At 46.3% G+C, this 13,799-nt stretch overlaps 1 protein-coding gene and 1 long non-coding RNA gene across 2 annotated transcripts; one reads left to right on the forward strand and one right to left on the reverse strand.

Moving 5' to 3' along the window:
- Window positions 1–2,964: 2,964 nt before the first annotated feature.
- Window positions 2,965–10,133, reverse strand: KCTD12 (potassium channel tetramerization domain containing 12). The gene has a single exon (XM_082701401.1). The coding sequence runs from the start codon at window positions 9,077–9,079 to the stop codon at window positions 8,096–8,098; it is 984 nt and encodes a 327-aa protein (XP_082557527.1). The 5' UTR covers window positions 9,080–10,133; the 3' UTR covers window positions 2,965–8,095.
- Window positions 10,134–10,163: 30 nt separating this feature from the next.
- LOC309849123 lies at window positions 10,164–13,708 on the forward strand. Its single transcript, XR_014303505.1, has 2 exons — window positions 10,164–12,825; window positions 13,123–13,708. It is a non-coding gene; the product is annotated as an uncharacterized lncRNA (long non-coding RNA).
- The last annotated feature ends 91 nt before the right edge of the window (window positions 13,709–13,799 follow it).

The following is a 13,799-nucleotide window of genomic DNA, read 5'->3' on the forward strand; positions in this document are numbered from 1 at the left end:
TTTTGGCCCCAAAGAGACACTGACCTTGAAACTTCTTATATGAGCAGAATAGAGCTAAGAACTTAGGAGGTTAACATTTGGGGCACCTGGGTGGCTCAGATGGTTGAACACCTGCCTTCAGTTCAGGTTGTGATCTCCAGGTACTGGGATCAAGCCTCACACTGGGGTCCCAGCTCACTGGGAGTTGGCTTCTTCCTCTACCCCTCCCCTGCTTGTACTCTCACACTCTCTCTCGCTCTTTCTCCCCCCATCTCTCTCTCAAATGAATACATAAAATATTTTTTAAAAAATATTTTATGAATGAATACATAAAATATTTTTTAAAAAATATTTTATGTATTTATTTGACAGAGATCACAAGCAGGCAGAGGCAGGCAGAGAGAGAGAGAGAGAGAGAGAGAAAGAGGTAACAGGCTCCCTGCTGAGCAGAGAGCTCGATATGGGGTTCGATCCCAGGATCCTGGGATCATGACCTGATCATGACCTGAGCCACCCAGGCACCCTGAATAAATAAAATCTTAAAAAAAAAAAAAAAAAAAGAGGTTAGAAACAAGCCCAGCACATACCAGCAGAAGTTCTCAACCCTACCACCAAGTTGTTAATGACAGAGGAAGGTGAACTGTCCTGAGGATTGTTTACAAGGTCAGGTCAGAATATCTTTAATGTTTACGGTTCTCTTGGAAGTTTTTGTAAATTTATCATTTTTTCCATAAAACGAAACCGATTTTTTTGTAAATTACCTGACAGTTAAATGACTTAATTTCCCAACTCAAATATATGCATCTCAGTTAGTCCAACTGATATTCCAGGAAAGGGCCCCATATTTATTCTATAGCTTCCTATCCTTTTTCAACTCCCCCCTAGAGAATACATTGACATTAAGGCTCCTCTTTCTACACTATATTCCTAAAAACCAAGTGTCATCTTTAATTCATGGGGGGCAAAAAGCCCTAGAATAAAAATGGATAAGGGTGACCTTCAGAAATAGAAAAAATGGAGGACATGGGAGGGAGGACTTGTCCTCAGTATGAAGAATACACATAAAACTTCATACTTGTGGGGTGCCTGGGTGGCTCAGTGGGTTAAACCTCTGCCTTCTGCTCAGGTCATGATCCAGGGTCCTGGAATCAAGCCCCGCATCGGGCTCTCTGCTCGGCGGGGAGCTTGCTTCCCTCTCTGCCTGCTGCTCTGCTTACTTGTGAACTCTGTCAAACAAATAAATAGAATCTTGTTTTTTTTTTTAAAGATTGTATTTATTTATTGGATACACAGAGAAAGATCACAAGTAGGCAGAGAGACAGGCAGAGAGAGAGGAGAAAGCAGGCTCCCTGCTGAGCAGAGAGCCCATCACGGGACTCAATCCCAGGACCTTGAGACCATGACCTGAGCTGAAGGCAGAGGCTTTAACCCACTGAGCCAACCAGGTGCCCCAAATAAATAGAATCTTAAAAAAAAAAAAAAACTTCATAGTTGTACATCTAATGATTCTAGAGTTACTCCATCCACCATATCCCCATTCTCTTGAGAATTCCCAGTGAATCTTCCCATTTCCATAGCCACTACAGAAAATAGTTCCTACAGGTGATTTCTGTCTTGGCATAACTTCATACAAAAAAGACTCATATATTTGCATCTACGTGAAAAGATACTCAATACAGCACTCTTTGGAGCAGAAACAAAACACCTGAAAACTTAAACGCCCATCAAGGACTGGTGAAATAAATGCCAGCATATCCAGACAATGACCCACCACACAAAATACCACGGAGCTATCAAGTCAAAGGAGGTGCATCATTGCTACACATTCAGGCATGCATGGCAAGAGCTCCAGAACGTGTGGTTCAAAGAACGCAGGACACGGGGCAGGTATAATTCCTGCTGAACAGAAAAAAGGGAGGAATATATATATCATATATAGAATGTCTCTGTAACAACACACCAATGGTTCCCCCTGGGGAGAAAAACCCCTCCAGGGATTACTGGAGGAGGGAGACTCATTTGCTAGGATATACAAAAATTACATTGCTCAAAGTTTCCACATAAACTTTCCCAAAACAAAATTGTTTATGTGTGTATTTGTACATAAATACACACACTTTCAGAACAAAAGCGATCTAGAGGAAGTACAGGCAAAAGCAAAGAGGAAGGGCGAAGCCCGGCTCCCTCTCCACGCGCCACTCCTGGCTTCCGGTGCCACAGCCCAGCAGACCAGGCTGTTGCCCCCCCCCTTCAGCTTGGCTGATTTCTCAGTCTGGAAGGCTCTGTGCTCTCTTTCAAGAGGAGGGTCACCAGTGATGGAGGGGATACAGGGGAGAGACCCTATCATAAAAATGCAGATTCTCTCCCAACATTCTGTGGAAATTTATCTTCACAAATTCTACTTTTAATTAAGGCATGTCTCGAAGTTTCTATTTTTCTCCCCTACAAACTTTTTTTTTTTTTTTTTTTTTTGAGAGAGAGAGAGAGAGAGAGAGAATGCAAGTATGAGCCAGGGAGGGACAGACAGACAGAAAGAGAGAGAATCTTAAGCAGGCTCCATGCCCAGCATGGATCCCAACACAGGGCTTGATATCAAGACCCAGAGATCATGACCTGAGCTGAAATCAGGAGTGAGACACTCAATTGAGCCACCCCTACAAACTTTAAAAGGCATCTTTCCCTTCATTCCCCACGTTCGAAAATAATTGGCATGTGCTGCTAAGACTGAGGTCCAAGAAAATGGGAAGGACTCTTCCTCCACCCTAACAACCCACCTTAACAGGCATTCAACAGACAATAAACTGGGGCCGAAGCCTGTTCACTCCTGGCCAAGCTGGCCAGTTACACCGTGAGGAGTTCTGAGGGCCCAATGTTCATCAACAGCCCCACAACAACCTGGGAAGCATTCCCTCCCAGTACTTAACCCCTTAAATGAAATCAGACCACTCTTCAAGCCAATCCATACTCAGGAGCCAAAAGGAATAATTAAAGGAGTGAATGTTTTATTCTTTAGTGTTTAATAGAATACATAACAAGTCACATAATCAATGATTCATTACTTCACACACAGGGAGGAAAACAGTATCGAATAGGTCTCTTATACAACTGGTTGTGAACAGGGAAAACAAATCTCTAGAGCATTTAGACGGTTGAAGAAATCCTCACTTAAAGTTTGGGCACGTCTCAATTGTCTTTTTTTTAAAATACAGAGGGATTTTTTTTTTTTCTTGGCTTTCTGTTTCATGAGGAAAGTCTGATAATCATTATTTTTTTTCTTTTCCCCTTCTATTTTGAGAAAATGGCTCAGTGATACGTATCACTTAGCATGTAATGTTTTCAACAATTGCATAATCCAGAGAGCTCTGTGGGAATCTTACATTGTTTGACAGTTAAGAGTTTTCAGATGTAGGGAAAAATTTAAATAACATATAATTTAGGTCTTCAAAATTAACATCCACAGTGGACATCTTAAACTTTTGTCATTAAATGTCACTAATGATGTGTAAGTGGTCACAAATTATCATCATTTGTGATCAATAGTAATGGCAAAATTCACCTGCCTATAAAGTCACAAACACAGCTGTAAAATACTTTAAATTACAATTAATGTTCACATACCTCAAAATACATTTAAAATACAAAAAAACTTGGCAGGGGGGGAACCCACAAAATGTATAAGGTGACAAGAATTCTTGGTCAACTATTCATCTTCCTACCACACAAGATTAAACTCTAATATAAATTAGTCTGCTTGGATTTCTTCCATCTAAGTTTCAAAGGCCCCAGTAGAGAATCTAAATCTTCAAATTCAAAGATCTTTAAGACTTTATTGTCCAAAATTGTGACAAAGAAAAATTAACTTCAACATAACTTGTTTCTGGCTCTAGGAAACCCTGTACCAGGTACTACAGCCACTGAAAACCCAAGAGTATTTTATTCATTCTCAAGAGACAGACAGGTCATCTAAGAAAACTAATTCAGTTTTTTAAATGAGTTATCATAAGGAAAAAACAAAAGAAATTCCGAAGGATTTACTCTGCTAAGTTTACAATAAAAAATATTCAGTCTACTATTTTAGAAATTTAAGTCAATTGACTAAAGTACTTATGATTGAGACTATAAAAGAAATTCTTACAGAATTCAACCACTCCAGTCAATACTTTTCTAAATATGTGCACTAAAATTTAGCATTTTTCATGTGGAGTACAAAATGTTTTGAATATGAGAATTTACCATAATTTAAAAAGTAAAAAATTACCAAAGCTTCACCTTACATGGCTTCAATGTAATGACATTCCATGGAAAATTCCAATAAAAATTGGGATATGTTAGAGAATTGCCAGTTGCCCATTTTTGTCTGAGAATTCCGATTGTGCATTTCCTCAGAGAAGCAACAGGCCCCATATATGGATCTGGTTTGAAAGAGAAGACAATTTTGGCTAGTTTCACAAATTTTCACTTTGCTATCAATGCCAAAAAAAACAAAAAACAAAAAATAATGCCACCACCACTACCACAAAAAAAAAAAAAAAAAAAGAAAAGAAAGAAAAAAAGAAAAGGAAAAAAAAAAAGGCTGCAGCAGCAGCACAAGAATAAAAACAGTACAGAAAGGGAAAAAAAAAAATTTCCAAAAATTTCCAAGTCTCACACCTCTAAGGAATATTTTCCACAACATACAATCTGAAAAATTAGACTGAATATGGTTCATGGTCTACATGTACTTTAAAAATAGGCAACTTATCCAACTCCTGGTGCAAAAGCACTGGACGAGGTACCTGTGTCTCTAACCACCACTGCCAACGATCTTTTTTTTTTTTTTAAATAAAATTTGTTAAATCTCATGTCACTCACTTGTACTGATGAACCAAACAGTCATTAAAGCCATAACATAGGTAATTGCACGCTATACTGGGTCAGTTTCATGCAGTCATAATTATGTGAAGAATTTATGACATTCTCCCGGGTTATCTGAATGGTGTCTTTGGAGGGCTTACTGGTACGGACCCTTGATATCCCATCCAAGATCAGAGGTGACAAGTAACACTCCAGCCCACTTTGTAGATCACAAAGGGTCCTTCTGTGGCCCACAGTACAGGGAAGAGAAGGGACCCAAAAGCACCCATGCTAAGTCACCTAGCCACAGTAATCTAAGCCACCCAGCACAGAATAGTTTCCCACCCAGCCTTCACGTTGGGCTGAAAGTAGAGTATTTGCATTTTTTGACTGCCAACCTTAGAGGAAACAGTCATTCCTAGGAAAAGAAGTCAGTTTATGATCTCTGATCATTTAAATTCCCAGTCTTTGACATAATGCAAAGGGAGGGTAGCACTGCTGGGCAGCCAGAATGTGAGGGAAAGTAAAATCCATGTGCCCAAAGACGCAGAATAGTTCAACTCAAAGTTTTACGACATAAAATTCATTAAGACTTGAGTGGCACAAACAAAACTTTAGCACTGCCCCAGGACTCCTGGAATTGTGCAGATTTAACAGAGAAAATCAGAATCCTGGAGTCTTGCCACCTCTCAGTGGCTTTGAACTGTCCTAAGATGTTCTCACATATTTGTTGTTTGCCAAACAATCTAACAGAACACCACATAGGGTGGAGAAATCTGTGATGCTCTTTTGTCCAGAAAGTGACTTTGCTAAATCATTTCAGGCTGGAAACAGAGATAAGCTCTGTTGCACTACCTACTCTGAGAACACACCCAACTTATACGCAAACACAACTTCCTGGATTTCTACTTCCATTTCCCTTACAATTACAGTCTTTATATACCAACCTAACTTTACCTTTCTAAAAATGTAAGTCCAATGAAAAGACCTCAAATCTGTTTACCAATTAAAAAAAAAAAAAAGAATTAGTGGGTTAAAAATACAAGTACCTTCTTTTTAAGTGGACAGTTAACTGACATATTATTAGTACATAATTAATAGCCAAGGAAAAAAGTATGGAGCAAACTCAGTTTTATAATCACGTCTTTTTTCCTAACCCAGCGTCCCCAGAGACAAGGATCTGAGAAACTCATGAAAACATGTTGCTTTAGTATATACATCATCTGATGCACGTTACTGGGAGTAGATATAGGAAATTATTTAGCATTAGTAAATGAATTAAAAAACTAAATGATTCGTGTAAAATGTTTATATATGGTATATACAGGTTGGATCACATGAGTTGTAAGAATAAAACTGTTCCAATTCTTAGTATCTGTTACGGACATAGTAAGATACAGTACAAGATTCATTTTTAAAAAGAAGAAAAAATAGCACTAATTTGAACACTGAAAACGACTCTTACAAAATCTTTAAAAACATACTTCAGAGGAACTGCTGTAACTCATGAAAAAGGAAAGGCTTCTCTGTCATCACAGAATATCCAAAGGAGCCTCACAGCATGAAAAGACAAGGATTCACTTCCCTTCACCTAAAGTGTAGATAGAATATGCAGTGGGGATTTATTCCATGTTAGAGTAAAGGTATAAGGCAACCAGGTCTCCTTCTGTTTCTCTTGCATTTACCTAAAAACACGATTTTATTGCTGAACCCACTTGTAAGCACTTTCTTGCCTTTGTTTACAAACGTTTCATTGTATAGCTATGTACAGATGGGCAGCCCTGGGTGCTTCTGTCTCTCTGCAGCTCTGTCACCCGAAGAGATTCCACCTTAATTTCAGACCATCTGCAGGAAGAAGTGGCATTTTCAGGTTTTCGGGGTTTGCCCAGAAGTCAACATTGGCTGGGCTTGAAGAAAATAAGGATTTTTAAGAAGAGATCTTAAGTTTAAGTAACCAAGACCAAACAGATTTTGCTCGTTAATAGATCTTAAAATCAGGATGTATAATCAACAAGAAAATAAAGTTCAGAAAAACCTAAACTAAAGTTCAAAAACTACTGGGTAACTCTTTGGTTAGGTTATGTAAGTATCAGCAACTTCTAAGTTTAGGACTCAAAACAGTTAGTTCAATAAACTGCCAGATAAGAGTAGATCTGTTACTAATCTTTACAAAATGCTTTGCATGTTTGTGTGTACTATTTTTTTTTAAATGTGCGTGTACTCAAACGGATGGCACAAACTTCCAACTTTCAAATAATAAAGGAATGTGTCTGCTCCCCCCTTCCCACCCCTTCACCCCTCCTTCCTCCCTCCCCATCCCACCCCCCAAGTCTTACAAGCTAAGGTCCTACTGCCATTCACTGCAACAATACGGGCTTTCCTAATACCCACGACGTGCATTATGGCTACCCAGCTCCGGTTACGGTCACAGCCAGGTGGCTTCCCGCAGTGCCGAGTGACCCGGGCTGTCTCGCCCTTGCTTGCCGGCGTCAGCACTCTTGCTCCCTCTCGCCGGTAAAGGCAGCCATGTCGACCTGTCGAACTAAGGGAAGCGAGCGCTGGAGCCAAGGAGAAAGGATGCCTCCCCAACGCAGGAGGGTAACTTTCTACAAGTTTAAGCCACAGGCGAAGACTTTTTTCATTGTGCACGGAAAAGATACGATCCTTCATTGTGCCAGCACTAGATTCTTTTCCTACTTCTACCTATTAACGTGTCAAAACTTTATTCATTCGGTAGTCTCTGTCTCCACGGGATCCTAATTCCAGGTCCAGAGTCTTCCATCCAGCTCTCTCAAACTCTACCTTTAAAGAGGGTCACAAAGGCTACGTAATGACCTTTGAAAACACTAACTAGTCCCAGTGTTATCAATTCTGATCTCTCGAGCCCCGAAAAGAGTCAAAAGAGCTTGGGATTTCAGGGAATCTTCTACACACTGGACAGAGTCCCATCAGGTTCTGAACAATTCTGCCATTCCCAGGTACTTGGTGACTTTGTGGCCACACTGCCTCATTAGATCCAGACAGAAGGACAATCCAGGGGAGGGGTGGTTGGAGTCAGTGGGGCAGAGGAAGCACTGGAGGGGGTACGTCGGGGCTCTCTCGGTTAGCGGGGTCCAAAGAAGACGAAGAAGCCGAGAGGATCTGCAGCTGCAGGTTCTCAAGTGGGGCGTGAGTGGGCCTGGCCCAGCTACTAAAGGTGGGAGACAGGGGCATGGAAAGGCGTGGGGTAGGAGCAGGAAGGTGGGGGATGGGAGCGCTGGAGTCGCGAGGGGGTCTGGGGAGCTCACTCCCGGCAGAAGACGTACTCCGTGTAGCTGGTCCAGATCTTGTCCTCGCTCTGGTCGGTGCTGCTGGCGAAGGCGCAGGTGCCCGTGGAACTGCACGCCACCATGTGGAAGCCCGACTCGGACAGCTTGTCGAAGGCCTGCTCCAGGAAGTTGAACTTGAGGTAATAGCGCGAAGTGTAGCGCTCGGGAGGCCGGTCCGGGTCCCGGCTCTCATTCAGGGTGTCGCCGAACACCTCCTTGGCCAGCGACGTCTTGCCGCACACCGTGATGCGTGCCACTCGCCGGAACTTGGCGTCTGCCTGCGCGTCCCGCCCGATGGTGTAGGAGCCGCGGTAGCCGATGGTGATGTAGCCCGAGCGCCGGCTGCCGTCCAGCGACTGGGACGGCGTGAGCAGCGGGCCCGCCGCACCCCCGGACGGGCTGCGGCTAGCCAGCTCCAGCGTGGGCGACGGCGCCCCGGCAGACGAGCCCTCCTGCTGCTCGGGCTCCGCGTAGCCGAGCGGCAGCAGCTCATCGCCCAGCGAGCCCTCCTTCTGCACTCCGCGCCGCGAGTGCGGAGGCGGCGGCCCGGGGCCGGGCTGCTGGGGCGCCCCGAGGCGGCGCACGAGCTCGGGGAGCTCGAAGTACTCGGCCTCGCGCTGCAGCCGGCTGCGCTCGGGGAAATAGTCGGGCAGCACGAGCTGCAAGTCCCGCAGATAATCCAGGATGTAGCGGAAGAGGAAGCCGTCTCGGTCCAGAAAGAAGCGGCCTTTGCTGTCCCGGGCCAGCTCCTGCGGCTGCTGCTGCGTGAACATGCGCCAGAGCAGCGAGTCGGGCACCGACACCACGGTGCAGCGCCGGGTCACATACACCTGGCCCCCCACGTTCAGCTCCACGATATCGGGGAAGAGCGGCGGCTCCGCCGAGGAGGACGAGGAGCCGCTGCCACCCCCGCCGCCGCCCCCGTTGGGTAATCCACGTGTGCTGTCCGCTAGAGCCATGGCAAAGAGGGGGCCGGTCCGGGGTGATGGCAGGGAGCGGGGCCGCGCACCGAAGCCGCCGCCGCCTTTGCCGGACTCTGGCTCAGCCCTGCGCTCCGGCCGCCACCGCCACCACCGCCGCAGCCGCCGGGAGCCGCGCAGAGCCCAGCGGTGCAAGCGCGCTGCTGTGCGCCCCCGAGGACCGCGGTGCGCTCGGCCCGCCTCACCCGCGCGCTCCAGGCGAGTGCCGGGTCTCGGCCGGCGCGCGGCTTAAGTAGAGCCGCCCGCTCGGGCGCCGCGGCGCGCAGGAGGCGTGGGCGGCGGTGGAGCGGCGGAGCCTTGCTCCCCCGGGCGGGAGGGGGCGCCGGCGGAGCCAGGAATCGATTTGCATCCTAAACGCTGACGCCGCGCCCGGCTGCTGGCTCCACCCCGGCTCGCGCGCGCCGGGGACGACCCGACTCCCCCGCCGCCCCACCTCCACCTCGCCGGGCCCGCGCTCCAGCCCTTCGCGCTCCCGCCCAACTTTGTTCCCCTGCAAAACGGATGGAGCTTGGGACCGGCCGCTCCGGAGGACCAGCTTCCTTCGGAGGGGCAGTCGCGGCGCCCTCTGCCCTCCTAACCCCGCCTGGGAGGAGGACGTGAACCTTCCGGCTCCCCCCGCCCGGGCAGTCCCAGTGCGTGGCCGCCCCGGCCCGGCCGCCTCCGGAACTGGCCACTTTAAACCTCGGAGCTGTGGCGCTGCCCTTGTCGGATGTTGTGTTCCCGAAAGTCCTCAAGAGAGGCCAGAAAGCTGGAGGGACGAAGGGGCCGCCCCAGGCCCGAGGCAGCCAGATACTACGGGCGTTAACGAGTAGTCTCGGGAAAGCCGAGGAACAGAAAACTAACCTCGCGCTCCAGCCGTAGAACTCTCTCCGACAGTTTGTTCCATGGGTGAGGCGGCAAACTCTGGCTGAGAGACCTCAAGGTGGGAGGAAATGAGCTGCTGTGGCTCCCGGAGAAGTCGGGTGCGCTGGAGGAGTGACTTGGTGGCGCGTTGCCGAGGGCGGAGGTCGCGGCCTTCTCCCGTGGCGCCTTCGAGGCCAGGCTGCCGGCGTGTGGTGAGGCCGAAGGAACCACTGAGCCTCCCGGTTCCATTCAGCCTTCGCTGAATCTCGCGGTAAAATAAGCAGGTTTTGCAGATCTAACGTCATTTGGGAAAACCACCTTTCCGCCCCTGCGTGTTTCTCCTCTCAAAGGGCACGTGCACCGCCGCCCTTCCAGGCGGTCCTCTGAAGGTTGCCTCTACGTCTCAGGGCCTCTGGACTTGTGGAGGCCCCTCTGGGATCCTGGTGCCCTGAATCCTCCCTCCTCGCATTCACCTGGCGCGCTGCAGCCCAGAGGACTCCTTCTCCCGCACCTCGCCAACCCTTCCTGGCTTCCTCGCCAACCCTTCCCTGGCTTCGCAAGGCCGAGGAGCCCGCTGGATTGCTCCTTCCACGTGCCAGCCCAGCCAGGCCCAACACATTCGGAAATTTCATGTTGCTGATGATCTGATCCTGACTTCGGAAAATAAGAGCGCTACTGAGCACTGAAGAACGAGGACAGAAGAGAGGGTGGAGGGAGGATCTTAAATTCCCATGTCCATGAATAGTCCTGCACCGCTCTTTGCCAAGGCCCTATAGCGAAGAATGCAAGGTTGAAATAAGATCCAAAGTGCTTTCCGCGCAGCCCAGCAGGCAAAGTGTCAGAAGTCCGAGCGGTTGTCAGATCAGTTTGAAGTACATACCGTCAGTCAGGATAAATCAGGGCAGATCTTTGTTCTCCATAATAATGTTTCCCGTGTTGTAACTACCCAATGAACTTTACAGTCTTCTCACGGATAAGTGTCATTTTTTACTTTGAAATGTTTATGTCTGTTGAACAATTATCTCATTCATGTCAGAGTGCTGAAATACGATCCAGCCCCAAACTAGCTCACTTAATTGCAAGTACAGATTTTGATACTGAATATATTTGACTGCTCTTTTTTGTTTGTTCTTTCGGATAAATAATAGATGACACAAAAATTTCCAAGTTCCGAAGCTGAATTTCTAGATGGTTGTGCTACTATTTGGTATATCAGTGTCACAAGACTGACAAAAGGCCTTCTTTCTATATATATTTTTGTATCATTACTTTGTTCACTGTACCAGCAGATCCTTTCAGTTCCACCTTAAAATACATCCAGACTACCAACAAGTCCTCCCTTGCCCATAATCACCACCCTGGACCAAGCCACCCATCATCTCTTACCTGGATTATTGCATTGGTCTGCTAACTGCACCTCCCTTTGCCCCCTAAAATATTTATATTTTTATTTAATATTTTATCACCAGAACAAAAGGAGGGATCCTATTATAACCTAAATCAGATCATGTCTCTGTGCCCAAAGCCTCCCAGTGGCTTCCCACTTGACAAAAGAATAAAAACCAAATTCCTTTCATTGGCCTACAAGACTCTACAGGATTCATGGCACCTGGATGGCTCAGTGGGTTAAAGCCTCTGCCTTTGGCTCAGGTCATGATCTCAGGTTCCTGGGATCGACTCTCATATCGGGCTCCCTGCTCGGTGGGGAGCCTGCTTCCCTTCCTCACTCTCTGCCTGCCTCTCTGCCTGCTTGTGATCTCTCTCTGTCAAATAAATAAATAAAATCTTCAAAAAAAAAAAAAAAAAAAAAAGACACTACAGGATTGGAGCTGCCCCCTAGCACCTCTCCACCCTTCTGCTGCCACTTGACCAGGAGCTTGCTGGCTTTAGCCACCTTAGCCCCCACCCCCCCACCCCCATTTGCTCAGGACCTTTGCACTTCCTATCCCCTTTGCTAAAAGACATACCCTCCCCCGCCTTATCTTCCTCACCTTATTCAGGGGCCCACCTCCTCACCTTCTTCAAAACTCTATAGCCAGACCTTCCCTTGATCACTTTATTTAATACAGCACAGTCCCACCCAAGCAGCTTCCCCTTCTCTGTTTTGTTTCCCTGAATTAGAATGCAAACAGAGAGTTCAGGGAGTTAGCTTGATTCATAACCACATCCCCAGTGCCTAGAACAGGAGTGGTATATAATAGTCATTCAAGGAGTATCTGCTGCTCACTGGCTCATTTGACCAATATACATTAAGGGCCCTCTACTGTGTTCCAGGTAGCTTGTTAAAAAACAATCTCTGCCTTCTCGAAGCTTACAACAGTATGGTGAGGATGAGAGATAATAAGTATATAGATAGGTAAGTTCACTTTAGGTAGAGATAAATGTCATGAATACAATTGTGAAAAGAGATAGTATCTTCACTGTCAGCCCCTCTACTTTGTATAGACTGGCGGGGAGGGCCTCTCCATGAAAGTGACATTTGAGCTGAATAACAAGAGAGAGAGAACCGTGGGAAGCTCTGGAGGCAGAGCATTCAAGGCAGAGGGCAAAGCTAGTTAAAGGCATCTAGGTAAAGAATGAGTTTGGTACAGTTCACAGTAGAAGTTTATCTATGGTTATCATCTGCTTGTATCTTGTGAATCTTCAAAGTACCCTTGAAGAGATGAGTATCAGCTCAATCGTGAGAGATACTGCTTGCCTGCACAGCAGCGGCATGCTACCTTTGGTCTCTACGGTGGACATAACCCATTCATCCACCACTAGCAAGTCTACCACAGGAAGACACTGGGATTTCCTTACAGAAGTCTAGGCTGTGCATGAGAGGCATGATAATGAATGGCATGGGTGATCTGAGACTGAAGGAATACTTTCTGGTCAATTTGGTATGTTCTATTTCTTGTCTGTTGGTTAGTATCATGAAATTCAAGAGGAAGTGTGATTGGGGAACTTAAAAGCTGGGACCTAAGGGCCTGCATGTTTATGAGTGAAAGGAGAGCCTGAACTCTGGCTTCTTGTGTATGTTAAATATGCTTAAGGTAAGGGAGGAGTTGGGAGATCGCCCAGCGCTGGGTCTGGTCTCAGTCCAGTTTCTGGTGATTGGAGAGGGATGCTCACTGTTCCTCTGCAAGTGACTCTTTGGACTTTCCTAAATAAGAGTGATTTTTCCTTTCACCCTACAGTGTAAGGTACTGGAAACATCTCTGATCTACATTCTCATCCGATTTCCATCTCCCCTCCACGTACTACCTTCTCCTCCAGTCAACTTCCTCCCTACTGTGCCCCCCATGAACTTGGCAAATATTCTGCACACTAAAGATCTGAGCAAGGAAGTAAGGATGGTTATGAGAAGTACAAAGTTAAAAGGGGAAGAAGAGCTGAGTGAAATGAAGTGAGTGCCTCGGAGGATTGAATGAATTTAACATAAACGATCAATAAACTATAAAACACCATTCAAATGTCAAAACCACGATTTCCCACTGCCTGTCAGAGTGCCTGACGAGCCTTCCCAATAAATAGTGGAGGAATAAGTGAATCGCAAAAAACACTGAAATGAATGCTGCGAGGAAAGGGGAGAAGAGAGAGAATCGCAAATTATCCCAAACAAATGTTTTGTTCATTTATCATCCTCCCAAAGTGTGTGAGTCCCTTCCGTGTGCAGCCTTTAAAATTCAATGATGTGTTGGTTTCAGAAAAAGGAAAGACCTGGATACTGAACTTGAAGTAAAGCCGGGTACAGAAGAGTCTTAATAAACACTCAGTACAATATACACCACATCTAATCCTTAAAAAAGAGAGAGAAAATGTTAAATGAGGGACATGGCCAACGTCTAGGACATGGCCTAGAAAATGAAAGAAA

This window comes from Mustela nivalis (assembly GCF_964662115.1).
Source record: "Mustela nivalis genome assembly, chromosome: 15".
NCBI lineage: Eukaryota > Metazoa > Chordata > Mammalia > Carnivora > Mustelidae > Mustela > Mustela nivalis.